The 16,939-nt window shown below is 40.5% G+C and overlaps 1 protein-coding gene across 5 annotated transcripts in view; it reads right to left on the bottom strand.

Moving 5' to 3' along the window:
* Nucleotides 1–275: 275 nt before the first annotated feature.
* LOC106591278 (sialoadhesin) overlaps nucleotides 276–16,939 on the bottom strand; it is a 42,539-nt gene continuing 25,875 nt past the window's right edge. For 2 of the 5 annotated variants that reach the window (XM_045713380.1, XM_045713382.1), the window contains exons 2-9: nucleotides 16,076–16,153; nucleotides 15,452–15,796; nucleotides 15,076–15,288; nucleotides 14,134–14,463; nucleotides 12,814–13,068; nucleotides 12,443–12,706; nucleotides 12,144–12,234; nucleotides 10,034–11,640 (exon numbers count right to left, since the gene is read on the bottom strand). In XM_045713380.1, the coding sequence (XP_045569336.1) occupies nucleotides 11,604–11,640; nucleotides 12,144–12,234; nucleotides 12,443–12,706; nucleotides 12,814–13,068; nucleotides 14,134–14,463; nucleotides 15,076–15,288; nucleotides 15,452–15,796; nucleotides 16,076–16,153 (1,613 nt within the window). In that variant the 3' untranslated portion in view covers nucleotides 10,034–11,603. Of the gene's footprint in view, nucleotides 332–10,033; nucleotides 11,641–12,143; nucleotides 12,235–12,442; nucleotides 12,707–12,813; nucleotides 13,069–14,133; nucleotides 14,464–15,075; nucleotides 15,289–15,451; nucleotides 15,797–16,075; nucleotides 16,154–16,939 lie in introns of those variants that run through there. The other 3 variants (XR_006767494.1, XM_045713381.1, XM_045713383.1) reach the window with 3 other exon arrangements.

Below are 16,939 nucleotides of genomic sequence, written 5' to 3'. Positions count from 1 at the left end.
GACATATAAAGTTAAATTATAGATAGTAAACAGATTGGTACACAAGAAAAGTATTCTATTTATATCATCAAACAAATGGAAATAGAAAATATCCCAATGAAAAAAAGCAGAATCATAACCCATCCTATTTATCATCAATATAAGTATCATTATAAGAAAATAAAAAATCTATTCCAGCATTTACTCAAAAGTTAAAGATCATGGTCTGGAAAACATTCTAGATATGGTTGCAAGAGAATAGACGTGTGATGCCTGGCTTTGGATTGGAACCGTAGCTCTTCAGTCCAGCTTCTGTGGTGCTTCTCTTCAGTCCAGCTTCTGTGGTGCTTCTCTTCAGTCCAGCTTCTGTGGTGGTTCTCTTCAGTTGATGTTGGTAGGTATTTTCTTCAGTCCAGGTTCTGTGGTGGTTCTCTTCAGTCCAGGTTCTGTGGTGGTTCTCTTCTGTCCAGGTTCTGTAGTGGTTCTCTTCAGTCCAGGTTCTGTAGTGGTTCTCTTCAGTGGGAGGGTCCCCTCGCATTCTGAAAGAAGACACAGAATTAGTAATTTACACTCCCACTAAAATGTTTATGGACACACACACACAAACACACTTACTGCCAGAGTGTCATACTCTGGTGACCTGGTCTTCATGTTCAGAGGTGTGTACGTCTCACTGTTAGGATCAGGATGGACACTCTGTGGACAGAAAGAGAAAGAGAGAGAGAGAGAGAGAGAGAAAGAGAAAGAGAAAGAGAGAGAGAGAAATTAAAATAGTATGAAAGAGACTGTCGTGACATAGTAAATGAATGAAAATGGAGTTGTAACTCAGAGCCCCTCCCTTGGGTGCACGTTTAGTTTTTTGCCCTAGCACTACACGGGGGGGGTTTGAAACCCTGGTGTAATTGATAACTGATAGAATCACCTGTTTGTCTGTTGTAGCATTACTTCCTCCTGTGGATCTCCTGTAATGAGGGACAGAGTGAGTTCTGTTCTCTAGTGACCTCTAGTGGAAGTTGATATGTTACTAATACAGTTTAACAGTTAAGGGCGTTGGGCCAATAAATACATTTATGAATGAATAAAGTTAATAACAAATCAGAGTGCTAAGGTGAAAGAATAATACAAATATCAGTTTTCCCTTCTTCACTCACCTGAACCACATTAGTCCAGAGAGACAGAGGATGAGAACCAGAACAACAACTATGATTCCTACAGCTGCATTCATAACTGAGGTTTGTTTCCCTAAAATATCAAATGAATTATATGAGTACATGTTATTATAAACTGAAAATGAATATACAGCAATACAGAACATTAATGCAATACTTGTTAATAACTTCTTCCAGCTACTTAGGGATAGGGGGCAGTATTGTCAATTTCGAAAAAAATATCTGCCCATATTAAACTGCCTCCTACTCAAACTCAGAAGCTAGGATATGCATATTATTAGTAGATTTGGATAGAAAACACTCTGACGTTTCTAAAACTGTTTGAATGATGTCTGTGAGTATAACAGAACTCATATGGCAAGCAAAAACCTGAGAGAAATCCTACCAGAAAGTGGAAATCTGGATGTGTGGGCTCTATTCAAGTCATTGCCTATTGAACACACAGTGACGTGGTAATCATTGTGCACTTCCTAAGGCTTCCACTAGATGTCGACAGTCTTTATAAAGTTGTTTGAGGTCCTACGATGAACAGAGACCTAATGAGAAGGCCGGGAAGTTGGTCACCCAGGGAAGGCCATCGCCTCATTGACGCGCGTTCCTGCGAGAGGTAGCTCCGTTCCAAAACTTTTTTCAAGACACTGGTTGCGTCCGGTTGAAATATTACTGATTCTTCACGTTCTAAAGGCCCTAAAGATTGATGCTTTACAACGTTTGACATGTTTGAACGAACGTAAATAGATATTTTTTTGACTTTTCGTCCTGAGATTTTCCACGCGCTTCCTACTTTTGGAGTAGCTGAACGTAACGCGCGAACAACAAAGAGCTATTTGGACATAAATTATTAATTTTATCGAACAAAACAACATTTGTTGTGGACCTGGGATTCCTGGAAGTGCCTTCTGATGAAGATTATTAAAGGTAAGTGAATATTTATAATGCTATTTAATATTTTAGATGACTCCAAAATGGCACCTATCTGTATTGCGTAGTGAATTTTTCTGACCACAGTACTCAGATTATTGCAAAGTGTGCCTTCCCAGTAAAGTTATTTTGAAATCTGTCAAAGCGGTTGCATAAAGGAGATGTTCATCTATAATTCTTTGAATGACAGTTTAATATTTTATAAACGTTTTTGACGAGTAATTTTGTAAATTGTAGTGCTGATTCACCGAGGGAAAATATTTTCTGAACGTCACGCCCCAATGTAAAATGCTGTTTTTATATATAAATATGAACTTTATCGAACAAAAAATGCATGTATTGTATAACATGATGTCCTAGAAGTGTCATCTGATGAAGATTGTCAAAGGTTAGTGCTGCATTTGGTTTTTTCTGATGCATGTAGTTGCTTTGAAAATGGCTGTGTGGTTACTTTTGTCGATGTACTCTCCTAACATAATCTAATGTTTTGCTTTCGCTGTAAAGCCTTTTTGAAATCAGACTACGTGGTTCAATTCAGGAGAAGTTTATCTATAAAATGGTGTAACATAGTCCTATGTTTGAGAAATTGAAATTATTAGATTTGTATTTTTGAGTATGGCGCTCTGATTTTTCACTAAAACTCGGTCCCGCTCACGGGATTGTCGTCGCAAGAGTTAAGGGATCTTATAACCCAATGTATAGTTATAAACTAAGGTGTAATAAGCCAAAGTATAATGATTAAGATTAGCTTGAAACATGTAGTTTTGTATTGACGATTAAACTTTACCTGCTACAATGATCATCAGAGCTGTAGAGTTCATAGATCCTCTTCCATTCTGGGCCTCACAGTAGTATTCTCCTCTGTCCTCAGAGCTGATGTTAGTGATGCTGTAACTCTGTCCTGATGCTTTTGGTGAGGTTACGTTCTTCTTGTACCAGGTGTATTTGTCCACAGGTGGGTTGGCATCACTGCTGCAGGTCAGAGTCACTGAACTGCCCTCCACTATTTCACCAGAGGGACTGACTGACACTGAGGTGTTCTTTGGACCATCTGGTGTTGAAGATGACAGAACATGTAGAACTCATATAACATGTAAGGCACCAAGAGATGATGTAAATTAGTATAGATTAGTATATTACACTGACATGTAGAACCATGTATTAGAGAGATGATGTAAATTAGTATAGATTAGTATATTACACTGACATGTAGAACCATGTATTAGAGAGATGATATCAATGACTTTCACTGTAGATATATCAACACCCCATGTACTCACATCTGACAGTGAGTCTCTCTTCTGGAGAGAGGATTCTCTCAAAGCCTTCTACATCACAGGAGTAGTTCCCTGCATCTTCACTGCTGACTGGGTCTAGGATCAGGCTGTTATAACTGCTGACTGGGTCTAGGATCAGGCTGTTATAACTGGTGATTGGGTCTAGGGTCAGGCTGTTATAAGTGCTGACTGGGTCTAGGGTCAGGCTGTTATAACTGGTGACTGGGTCTAGGATCAGGCTGTTATAACTGGTGACTATCAGGCTGTTATAACTGGTGACTGGGTCTAGGATCAGACTGTTATAACTGCTGACTGGGTCTAGGATCAGGCTGTTATAACGGCTGACTGGGTCTAGGATCAGGCTGTTGTAACTGGTGACTGGGTCTAGGATCAGGCTGTTATAACTGGTGATTGGGTCTAGGATCAGGCTGTTATAACTGGTGACTGGGTCTAGGATCAGGCTGTTATAACTGGTGACTGGGTCTAGGATCAGACTGTTATAACTGCTGACTGGGTCTAGGATCAGGCTGTTGTAACTGGTGACTGGGTCTAGGATCAGACTGTTATAACTGCTGACTGGGTCTAGGATCAGGCTGTTGTAACTGGTGACTGGGTCTAGGATCAGGCTGTTATAACTGGTGATTGGGTCTAGGATCAGGCTGTTATAAGTGCTGACTGGGTCTAGGATCAGGCTGTTATAACTGGTGACTGGGTCTAGGATCAGGCTGTTATAACTGGTGATTGGGTCTAGGATCAGGCTGTTATAACTGGTGATTGGGTCTAGGATCAGGCTGTTATAAGTGCTGACTGGGTCTAGGATCAGGCTGTTATAACTGGTGACTGGGTCTAGGATCAGGCTGTTATAACTGCTGACTGGGTCTAGGATCAGGCTGTTATAAGTGCTGACTGGGTCTAGGATCAGGCTGTTATAACTGGTGACTGGGTCTAGGATCAGGCTGTTATAACTGCTGACTGGGTCTAGGATCAGGCTGTTGTAACTGGTGACTGGGTCTAGGATCAGGCTGTTATAACTGGTGATTGGGTCTAGGATCAGACTGTTATAAGTGCTGACTGGGTCTAGGATCAGGCTGTTATAACTGGTGACTGGGTCTAGGATCAGGCTGTTATAACTGCTGACTGGGTCTAGGATCAGGCTGTTATAACTGGTGACTGGGTCTAGGATCAGGCTGTTATAACTGGTGACTGGGTCTAGGTTCAGACTGTTATAACTGCTGACTGGGTCTAGGATCAGGCTGTTATAACTGCTGACTGGGTCTAGGATCAGGCTGTTATAACTGGTGATTGGGTCTAGGATCAGGCTGTTATAACTGGTGATTGGGTTGGTCAGATGTTGTCCGTTCTTGTACCATATGTAGGTGGGGTTGAGACAGACTGTACATTTGGTTCTACATCTCAGTGTGACTCTCTCCCCCTCTGACACAGACGTAGGATCCATCTCCAACAGGATATCTAAGAGGAAACATCAGTCATATTTGACTCCAGACAGGCTTGTCATGTGATTAGACTTGTCCTATTACAGTAATAACTGTAGGTGGAGTATTATTTGTGACAGTCAACATCACACCAGGAAGACCAGAAAATCTCCCCTCATCTGTTGTTAGTAATGTGAATTTGTATTCAGCTGAGTCCTTCTCTGTCAGGTCTGTTATTATCATGGTGTGGTGGTTCCCTGTGGTCCTATTGTACTCCACACGACCTGCATACTCTGGATATGAACTGAGATCTACAGGGTGTTTCTGTGTAAACAAGAATGGACCTTGTTCTATATAACTAGTGGGATGAGTGTAAGAGCAGGATATGTTCACTGTGGAGTCCTTCAAGACACAGATTCTCCTCTTGGTGTAAGTCACCCTCCAGCAGTTGTGACCCTGAGCACCTGAAAATACATGAAATCGTTTTTTTTCACACATACCTTGAATTTAGCAAGTTGCCTTACTTTGTTAAAAAAAAGGTTAGCTACAAATGATCCCAATAGAATTGGGACTCACACACTGCAGGAGAGTGGAGATCCTCATGGCCTTTTACAGCACAGGAGGAACTCTCTGTTTTAGGACTCCAGACAGAGTGTTGTTGGGAAGTGGACTGAGGAAGAGGCTGTCCATTCCTGTACCAGATGTAGGTGGGGTTGGGGTTGTCAGTCAGAGTACAGGTGGTGCTACACGTCAGTGTGACATTATGTCCTTCTGCTACTCTGTCAGGAGTCACCTTCACCTGCAGGCCTGAATGAGAGTTTGTGAGAACGTTATAATCTGTCATGACAGACTGTTCTGGGATCTGTAATTAAAAGTAGGAAATTCATCAAATTCATCATTTAACCCCTTTTATTGTTACTGGTATGTGTTTATTGTACTTTACTGTGTTCACCATATTACAGTACCTGTAACAGAGAGACTGAATCTATCTGAGTCAGACTTCCATCCTGAGTTGTCTGTTTTATATCTGAAGTCACATGTTGCTATGTCACTCTGTCTCAGGTCTGTGATTCTCAGGATGCAGTCCTTCTCTGTAGTTCCACTGTACTCCACACGACCTTCATACTTAGGGTCCCATCTCAGATCATACGACTTACCATTCAACCATTGGTTAAACCAGACTATCTCTGTGACTTGGGTCCAACTTGGAACAGGACAGGTCAGGACCACTGATGACCCCTTTAAGGCACAGATCATCACAGTATTTTGTCCCAGAACACCTGAAACACAGTGTCACAGGACTCAACCATGAGAGAACTTCATCTGTGACATCAAGACTATAAAAAAACAGACATTACAATATTACATCCAAATGCATGTAAACATGTACAGGATACTGTAGGACCCATCTACTCAAATGTACATTCCCTTATATCATTCTAGTATTAATTTCAATATACATCATGGAAGTAAAAAGCACTGGTGGCCAGGGTTGGGGTCAATCCCATTTAAATTCCAGTCAATTCTGAAAGTAAACCAAATTCCAATTATATTTTTCAAAATGTTTCTAACTGAAAAGCATTGGAAATAATTGGAATTGGAATTTCAGTCTACTTCTTGAATTGAGTGGAATTTAAAGGGAATTGAACCCAACCATGCTTGTGGTGGACAACATTCTTATACTGCTGCTGCTGCTGATGTGCAGAAGTGTGAATGGAAACCAGAGATAAGCATCACTCAGTGAGGTATGAAAGATAACTATTTATAGTGAAGTGGAGACACCTAACAGAACACACCAGAATAACATTATGATTCATATCCTTTTAGAAATGTCTGTAGATTGACATACATGGCAACTGAAACATTATGAATGAGACCATACCTGCTACAGACCAGAGAATGACCACCAACACACTTCCTGCTGTTCTCAAGGCCATTGTAGCATCTCCCACCCTGCAGTCTTAGAAACATAAACAACAACTCACTCTATAGCTGGTGAATAACTCCACCTGATACATTGAAGTATAAACTGGAAATGGGGTACAGTGCCTCATTACTGAAAATGAACCAGGCTCATATTGTGTTGTGTTGTATTGTGTTATATGGTTGTCTATGTGAATACTGTCTGTCTGTAAGTATATTGCACTATGTATGTATTGTGTGTGACGTGTTGCATGTCTGTCTACATCTGTCTGTTTAAGCTGACATGATGTACGATGCAAAAATAATATCCTAATGTATACAATAGTCATCATCATCATTATAAAAAACAACAACAACAACCACTTATTGAACAGATGTGTAGAACTGTAAACACATATTTCTACAATGATTGTTCTGAAGCTGTTTTATTCTCAGAACCCCAAATATAGGAGGATAAATGTTCAATCCTCTACGGTCCGTCAAGCTGTACAGCAGCCTAAAGACTGACCACCAGGTTCAATGATAGCTCCTATCCCCAAGCTGTGAGGCTAAACAGCAAGTGACTCAAACACACACACACACACACACACACACACACACACACACACACACACACACACACACACACACACACACACACACACACACAGAGAGAGAGAGAGAGAACATCTGTTGGGAGGCCCGTAAGGCCCATGGAGTCTGTATCAAAGTCTAGAGAGCTGGTTGTTATGGATGTAGAAAAGTTAAAACACATCCTACACAGTATAGATGTCAACACTACTCCCTATCAGTCTGGTCCTGAAGGGCCCTCAGATAAATCCACTATGTCATTCACACACACACACGGGTCCGTACACTGAGCAGGGATTCAAATGTTTGTTTGCATGTCTTTTTTACACTGGTTAATCATCTCATCCCTATGTAGATCAACACTCCTACACTGAGACACTTTATGAATACTGGTCCTGATGTAACAACCAAAACACAGCTCAAAACATAACAAGAAGGAAAATGATACATTACCCTCAGGTATATGACTAATGACTAAAAACAAATAACCAAAAACTATATTTCAAGATATTGTCAAGCGTACTTACAGAGTGAAGTGAAGGAGAAAGGTCCTGTACAAAGAGTCAACTTACTGTCAATGCGTGGAAACAAAAGGTAGTCTACTGTAAGTGTTAACAGGCATTTTTTACATTTTTTTTACATTTTAGGCATTTAGCAGACGCTCTTATCCAGAGCGACTTACAGTAGTGAATGCATACATTTCATACATTTTTCTCCGTACTGGTCCCCCGTGGGAATCAAACCCACAACCCTGGCGTTGCAAACACCATGCTCTACCAACTGAGCCACACAGGACAGGCGTAGCCTAAGTGTGAGTTCTGTGGTTGATACATTTTAAAGTAGCCTAGTCAGGGCATTAACATGCAGCAACAGCATGTCACATAAGGGATGTTACTGTATCTAAATAGAAAATGGTCTAAAGTCAGAATACTGTAGTTACATTTCTTTATTTGAGGAGTGGGCCTACATGTTTTACATTAGACAAAATGTGACCCATTCCCATCACTCCTCATCAGCTGGTACTGAAGGTTCCAGAACAGATGAAAGGTGAGTATGTTTGGTTCCAGTGTTCCATACTAGAGTGCTCCCTACTGGCAACTCAACATTATTACAGCCTCCAGTCTTTATGTCTCTACTTGTCTAGGAAATCCCAGACGTAGTGAAACAGCTACAACCTTGTTAACATTGTGGGAGGCAACCTGTCTGCCTAGGGAGACTAATATGTCCCAATCATATCCTCATTCACTTGGTTCAATAACAAAATAAGAAACTGGCAATAAGGCTGAGGGAGGGAAGGAAATCACTTTCATTGACACTACAAACACTCATACATTATGTCCAGTGTTCTGTCTGTGGGGGTTGACACTCCCCAACACCCCCATTCTATCCAAGACTCCTGTTCTCTTTTAAAGTAGGGACAATGTTTCTCTTCCTCTTTATTCTTCTGTTCTTCCTCCCTCTGTCATATCTGGACATTGTGTGGTGTTCAGGGTGGCCATGTTTTCTTGTATCTTCCTCTCTGGTCAGGCTTAGAGAGAGAGAGCGAGAGAGCGAGAGAGCGAGACATTGTTACAGAACTGTATATTGAAATAATATGACATTTGAAATGTCAATACTCCTTTGGAGCAGTTGTGAGTGTAATGTTTACAGTTACATTTTTATTGTTTATTTCGCTTTTGTTTATTATCTTAAAGTGAAAGTCCTCAATGGTGCTGCCCATGCTAAAACTGGCTTTTGGGCACTAGAGTCCTCTGTCTATCTCCATGGAGGTATGATATGTGAGTTGATTGCTTAAATATGTTTATAAATGATAGTTGATGTTTTGACAAAGACAGATGTCCTTACCCTGTAGAGGCATACTGGAAGGCTGAGGAGGTGTTGAGGCCTATAGAGTTGGTCCTCTGAGGAGAGGGAGGGGTTCTCTGCATCCAGCGGTCTGGGTACCTGATCACCAGCCTGGTGCTCTCCAGCTCCACCCCCTGGACAGGAGGACAAACAGCAGGCACCAATGTGTCGGAGGAAACACTGTTTAACTGACGACCGATGTCAGCTTGCAGGTGCCAGGCCACAAGGAGTTGCTAGAGCATGATGAGACAAGGACATCCCGGCCGGCTAAACCCTCCTCTATCCCAGACGACCCTGGGCCAATTGTGCTCCGCCTCATAGGTCTCCTGGTCACAGGCGGCTGTAACAGTCCAGGATCGAACCCGGGCCTGAAGTGCTGCCTTAGCACTCATTGTTGAATTTGTGATTTCCAACTTGTTGTGTAATGTTTATGTCCAATGGCCAATGAGCACCGATACGTTTTATCTATAATTTCATATGACAAAGACTGATAAGGATTTTCCAGTAGATTGTCGACTTGATGCATGATGATGACTGCTTGTCTAGCTTGCTAGCTAAGATTGAAAGTTTGATGTTGACATGATCAGTCCAGTCAAAGTTACAGTAGATTTAATGCGATTTGATGTAATTTTGTCTGAGCCAATGACCTTGAGCCTTTTTGGATGGGCATTTCTAATGTAATTCTATGGCAACACCCAAGGGGCTTGAAATTTCGAGCTCTACCCATAGATTTTGTGGTGACATAGTGACCCCATGAGTGACAGAACACTGAGCCAATCACGGCACAACTAGAGAACATTACCAACCCCTACGCTCCGTATGTTATGCTGGCTGCCCCACCACCACAGAAAGATCTAAGCTAGGCTGCAACACCTGCGTTTTGGAGCTGGCTTACTCAAGAAAACAAAAACGAGACCATGTTTGTATTCAACTTTATTAATGCAATGCTTTATTTTTTTAAACTTTGTTTGCAAACTGATATGTGACACGTATTAATGCCAAAATACCATTCAAAACAAGCAACAACAAAAAAGCTAACCAGGTGGGGCTCAAAACAGATTTATCTCTGCCTCAGCTGCCTTGAATGACGTGTCGCCACTGCATGTTTTTAGAAATTATAGACAAGTTGACTAACAAATAGCCAACCAAAATATCGGAAATTACAAGTAGAAATATGTCTAAATTATTCGAAAAATAATTCTGCCGTCTTTGACTGTAGCCTATAGAACATTTCTACATTTGTAGGCTAGGGTTGGGTGTGGACCTCAGATCTTCACTTTATATAGTGGGGTGGTTGGAGATGGGTTATTAGGTTAACAAACAGCTGACCAGTGAATGTAACTGGTGAGGATCAGTGCTGGGTGTTGATCTGTTCAATGGTGACATCATGTGTCCAATAGGCAGAAATACAAGAAACAACAGCAGAGTGGAAATAGTTATGGATCAATGTATTAATAGTTAATCAACTAATGAATGTATTTATTGTCTTAAACTTTTAGCTTATTTACAACATGAAGCTTATATGATGTTTATCCTGTATAAACTGAAAAGGTAAACATGTAATGTAAAATGAACAATATGGTAAAACCTAAAATAAAATAATAATTCATTTAAAATATGCAATAATGTCTGACAGCAATACAAAGTAAAAACTGCACATGTTTAAATGTATGTAATGTACTGATTACATGTATTTTTATAAAAAAATATCATGACACTGAACAACATGGTATTACGTATTATCAAATTACTAATAATATCTGACAGCAATACAAAGTAAATCATCATCAACCACTTCAGGAGAAACTTGACCCAAGAGCTAAAAATATTAAAAAGCTGTTATCAATATTATCCATATTAGTTGCTGAGGAAAGTAGGACTATTGATGTTATAAAACATCTGTATATGGCAATATCCCATTTATCATCAATATACATAATTATCATTATAAGAAAAGAAAATATATATTCCAGCATTTACTCAAAAGTTAAAGTTCATGGTCTGGAAAAACTTGTAGATATGGCAGCAATAGAATAGAGGTGTAAGGACTAGTTTTGTATTCGAACCTTCAGTCCAGATTGTGTGGTGCTTCTCTTCAGTCCAGGTTCTGTGGTGCTTCTCTTCAGTCCAGGTTCTGTGGTGCTTCTCTTCAGTCCAGGTTATGTGGTGCTTCTCTTCAGTCCAGGTTCTGTGGTGCTTCTCTTCAGTCCAGGTTATGTGGTGCTTCTCTTCAGTCCAGGTTCTGTGGTGCTTCTCTTCAGTCCAGATTGTGTGGTGCTTCTCTTCAGTCCAGGTTCTGTGGTGCTTCTCTTCAGTCCAGGTTATGTGGTGCTTCTCTTCAGTCCAGGTTCTGTGGTGCTTCACTTCAGTGGGTGATTCCCCTCACATTCTGAAAGAAGACATACTGAAGTAGCACTCCCACTAAACATTTTATATACACACACTTACTGCCAGGGTGTCATACTCTGGTGACCTGGTCCTCATGTTCAGAGCTGTGTACGTGTCACTGTCAGGACGGACTCTCTACACACAGACAGACAGAGAGAGAGAGAGAGAGAGAGAGAGAGACAGACAGAGAGAGAGACAGAGAGACAGAGAGACAGAGAGAGAGAGAGCGAGTATGAAAGAGAATGTCGTGACACAGTAAATGAATGAAAATGGAGTTGTAACTCAGGGTTTCCCAAAGTCAGAGCTGGGGACCCCCTGGTTGCACGTTTAGATTTTTGCCCTAGCACTACACAGCTGATTAATATAATCAAAGCCTGATGAGTTGGTTATTTGAATAAGGGGGGGGGTCCTGGTGTAACTGATGGGATCACCCACTCCAGTGGATCTCCTGTAAAGAGGGACAGTGAGTTCTGCTCTCTACTGACCTCTAGTGGACCTTGATTCGTTACAAATACAGTTAAGCAGTTAATGGCGTTTGGCCAATAAATTAATGAATGAATTAAGTTAATAACAAATCAAAGAGCTTAGGTGAAAGAATAATATAAATAACATTTTCCCAAAGATGCATTTCAACTCACCTGAACCACATGAAGCCAGAGAGACAGAGGATGAGAACCAGAACAACAACTTTGATTCCTACAGCTGCAGTCAAAATTGAGGTTTGTTTCCCTAAAATATAATATAGATGATATGAGTACATGTTATTATGAACTGAAAATGAATATATGGCAATACAGGACATTAATGCAATACTTGTGTATATATAAGCCTATTTGAAATCCAAAGTGTAATAAGCCAAACTATAAAAAGATTACCTTGAAACAAAATGTCTTATTGAAAATAATTTTGTATTGAAGTATTGAAGATGTAACTTTACCTGCTACAATGATCATCAGAGCTGTAGAGTTCATAGATCCTCTTCCATTCTGGGTCTCACAGTAGTATTCTCCTCTGTCCTCAGAGCTGATGTTAGTGATGCTGTAACTCTGTCCTGATGCTTTTGGTGAGGCTACATTCTTCTTGTACCAGGTGTATTTGTCCACAGGTGGGTTGGCATCACTGCTGCAGGTCAGAGTCACTGAACTGCCCTCCAGTATTTCACCAGAGGGACTGACTGACACTGAGGTGTTCCTTGGGCTATCTGGTGTAAAAAAACAGTGGATTTAAATATGCGTTTACATTTACAGCTAATATCTTTCACTACAATGTTAATATAGCAAACTAAAGGTTTAAACCCCATGTTCTTACATGTGACAGTGAGAGTCTCTTCAGCAGAGGGGAGATCCTCATGGCCTTCTACAGCACAGGAGTATCTGCCTGTATCCTCACTGCTGACTGAGAATAGGCTATAGACAGGAGAGTAGGTGTTGCTGTTTGGTATAGGCTGTCCATTCTTATACCAACTGTAGGCTGTGATGGGGTCCAGTGTACATTTGGTTCTACATGTCAGTGTGACATTCTCCCTCTCTGACACAGATGTAGGATCCATCTCCAACACAACATCTAGAGTAAAAGGAAACAAATTATTATTCTCCTCCTATTTATGTCCTCATATGTGAAGTACTACACTTGTTTTTTTATGTTACATACCACTACATGTCTGTATAACTGCCCTTAATTGCAGTCATTTAATACATTTATTTCGATTTATTTAGCCAGGATAGTCAACTCTGTAATAAATCCACTGTTTTCCAGGAAGTCCTGGCTTCCATAGAATAAATAAAAACACAAAATTCTCATTAGCATACAAAAGCATAGTTAAAATCACATTATACACTGAAGTACACATATCATATGCATTAGCATACATACAAAACCACACTCACATTACAGCTATCTAGAGTTGAAGTCGGAAGTTTACATACACCTTAGCCAAATACATTTAAACTCAGTTTTTCGCAATTCCTGACATTTAATCCTAGTAAAAGCTCTCTGTCTTAGGTCAGTTAGGATCACCACTTAATTTTAAGAATGTGAAATGTCAGAATAATAGTAGAGAGTGTTATATTTCCGCTTTTATTTATTTCATCACATTCCCAGTGGGTCAGAAGTTTACATACACTCAATTAGTATTTGGTAGCATTACTGTTACATTGTTTAACTTTTGTCAAACGTTTCGTGTAGCCTTCCACAAGCTTCCCACAATAAGTTGGGTGAATTTTGGCCCATTCCTCCTGACAGAGCTGGTATAACTGAGTCAGGTTTGTAGGCCTCCTTGCTTTTTCAGTTCTGCCCACAAATTTTCTAGAGGATTGAGGTCAGGGCTTTGTGATGGCCACTCCAATACCTTGAATTTGTTGTCCTTAAGCTATTTTGCCATGACTTTGGAAGTATGCTTGGCGTCATTGTCCATTTGGAAGACCCATTTGCGACCAAATTTAACTTCCTGACTGATGTCTTGACATGTTGCACAAAGTAGATGTCCTAACCGACTTGTCAAAACTATAGTTTGTTAACAAGAAATTTGGGAGTGGTTGAAAAACTAGTTTTAATGACTCCAGCCTAAGTGTATGTAAACTTCCGACTTAAATTGTATGTGTCATAGATGTGAGATGTGTGACTGATTACCTGTGACAGTCAGGGAGACAGGTGAGCCAGCAAACCTTTCTCCAGATGTTATGAATCTGAACCTGTACCCAGCAGAGTCACTCAATCTCAGGTCTGGGATTCTCAGGGTACAGTCACTCTCCTTATCCCCAAGGTACTCTATATGACCCTCATACCCTGGCACTGAGCTCAGATCTTCAGGATCCTTACCAGACTCCCATTTAGTAAACCAGAAAGCTTTTTTGATCTCATGATAACTGGGATATGTGTAAGAGCAGAGTATGTCCACTGTTGACCCCTTCATAGCACAGATACTCTGACGGGTGTAAGTCACACTCCAACACTTCTGACCTGAAATGCAAGAAGACAACAGAACACCGTATATAAATCTTAAATTACAATATCTACCAGCATACACTGATGTTGTTTATAAAGTAGAAGAAAACCAGTTAAATAGTTGACAGTAGTGAAAACCATAATTATGAAATAATGATCAATATTCATTGATTAATTGACATAATGTCACAGGCATCGTAAGGGACAGACCAACATGCAGCGGGTATAGTGCTCATCTTTCTTCTTTATTTGAAAGAACACTCAAAACAAAATAAACAGATGATGAAACAGTTCCATAAGGCACACAGGCTATACAGAAAATAACCACCCACAAAGACACAGGAAAAACAGGCTGCCTAAGTATGGCTTCCAATCAGAGACAACAAAAGACACCTGCCTCTGATTGGAAGCCATACTTGGCCACACATAGAAAAAATAAACATAGAAATAGAAAACTAGAACCAAAAACCCCTAGAACCAAAAAAAAAAAAACACACAAAACAAACAACCCCCTGCCACGCCCTGACCAACTATAATTACAAATGACACCTTTTACTGGTCAGGACGTGACACATAAGTCTCACAACCTGAAGAAAATTGCATTTATATGAAAAAGTCCAGACTCACACACTGCAGGAGAGTGGAGATCCTCACGGCCTTTTACAGCACAGGAGTAACTGTCTGCATCACTAAAGTAGTCTGAGTACAGGCTGGAAGTGTCCTCCTTTACTTTGTGTCCGTTCTTGTACCAGATGTAGGTGGGGTTACCAGTCAGAGTACAGGTGGTGATACAGGTCAGTGTCTTATCCTGATGTCCACCAGTCACCTTCACCTGAAGACCTGGAGAAAAAACAATATCACTGTAAATCCCTTTATCACTGACTTATCACTCTAATACAAAGATGGAGGAAATCCTTTGTTATACAGACATAAACACAAACCTAGACAATTTTCCCAATCTAAATGGAATTCAACAGTTTAGCTTTATTGAATGTAACTGTACCTGTGACAGACAGAGTGACTCCAGGACTGCCAATATATTTCCCGTTCTGATCTGTTTTAAATCTGAACTTATACTCAGCTGAGTCTCTCTCTCTCAGGTCTTTGATTCTCAGGGTACAGTCTTTCTCCTTATCCCCATGATACTCCAGACGACCTGCATACTCTGGGTCCCGACCCAGATCTTCAGGTTCTGCACTAGTCCCCCATTTAGTGAACCAGAAGGTTGTTGTGACTTTATGACCAATGCGATATGTGTAAGAACAGGTCAGCTTCACTGTTGACCCCTTCAAGGCACAAATACTCTGTGTGGTGTATGTCACACTCCAGCCATTCAGCCCCAGAAACACTAAACAGTCACAGAAAACAAGGGAATTACATTAAGTCAAGGTCTATTGGCTCACACTGACAGCATGGTTTGTCCACACTTTGTTGCCATAGTTGCTGATTTCAGTGTGATTGGAAACCAGAGATATCTTTCACACCTCACTGAGTGATGCTTAACTATTTAAAGTGAAGTGGAGACGCCTATCAGAGCACACCAGAATAATAAAATGCAAATGTAATTTTCACATTTTACAAATGTCTGTAGATTGACAAACATATCAAGTTATCAATGAGACCATACCTGCTACAGACAAGAGAAAGACCACCAGCACACTTCCTGCTGTTCTCAAGGACATTGTTGCATCTCCAACCCTGCAGTCTTAGAAACATAAACAACAACTCACTCTATAGCTGGTGAATAACTCCACCTGATACATTGAAGTAGAAACTGTAAATGGGGTACAGGGCCTCATTACTGAAAATGAACCAGGCTCATATTGTGTTGTGTTGTGCTTTATCGTTGTCTATGTGAATACTGTATGTCGGTATTTCTATTGCGTTATGTATGTGTACGTATGTACGTATTGTATGTACAGTACAAGTCAAAAGTTTAGACAGACCTACTCATTCAAGGGTTTTTCTTTATTTTTACTATTTCCTTTTCTTTATTTTTACATTTCAGAATAGTAGTGAAGACATCAAAACTATGAAGTAACACAAAGGAATCATGTATTAAGCAAAAAAGTGTTAAACAAATCAAAATATATTTTATATTTGAGATTCTTCAAAGGAGCCACCCTTTGACTTAATGACAGCTTTGCACACTCTAGGCCTTCTCTCAACCAACATCATGAACCTCTCCCCACAGGTGTGATTACTACCTCTAAGGTTTTAGAGCTTGAGGTAGTCACCTCATACAAGTACTTGGGAGTTTGGCTAGACGGTACACTGTCCTTCTCTCAGTACATTTAAAAGCTGCAGGCTAAAGTTAAATCTCGACATGATTTCCTCTATCGTAATCGCTCCTCTTTCACCCAAGCTGCCAAACTAACCCTGATTCAGATGACCATCCTACCCATGCTAGATTACAGAGACGTAATTTATAGATCGGCAGGTAAGGGTGCTCTTGAGCGGCTAGATGTTCTTTACCTTTCGGCCATCAGAT

This window comes from Salmo salar, unplaced genomic scaffold (assembly GCF_905237065.1).
Source record: "Salmo salar unplaced genomic scaffold, Ssal_v3.1, whole genome shotgun sequence".
In the NCBI taxonomy this organism is placed as follows: Eukaryota; Metazoa; Chordata; class Actinopteri; order Salmoniformes; family Salmonidae; genus Salmo; species Salmo salar.
The sequence above is the reverse complement of the archived record's forward strand: the minus strand, read 5'-3'. Positions and strand labels throughout refer to the sequence as shown.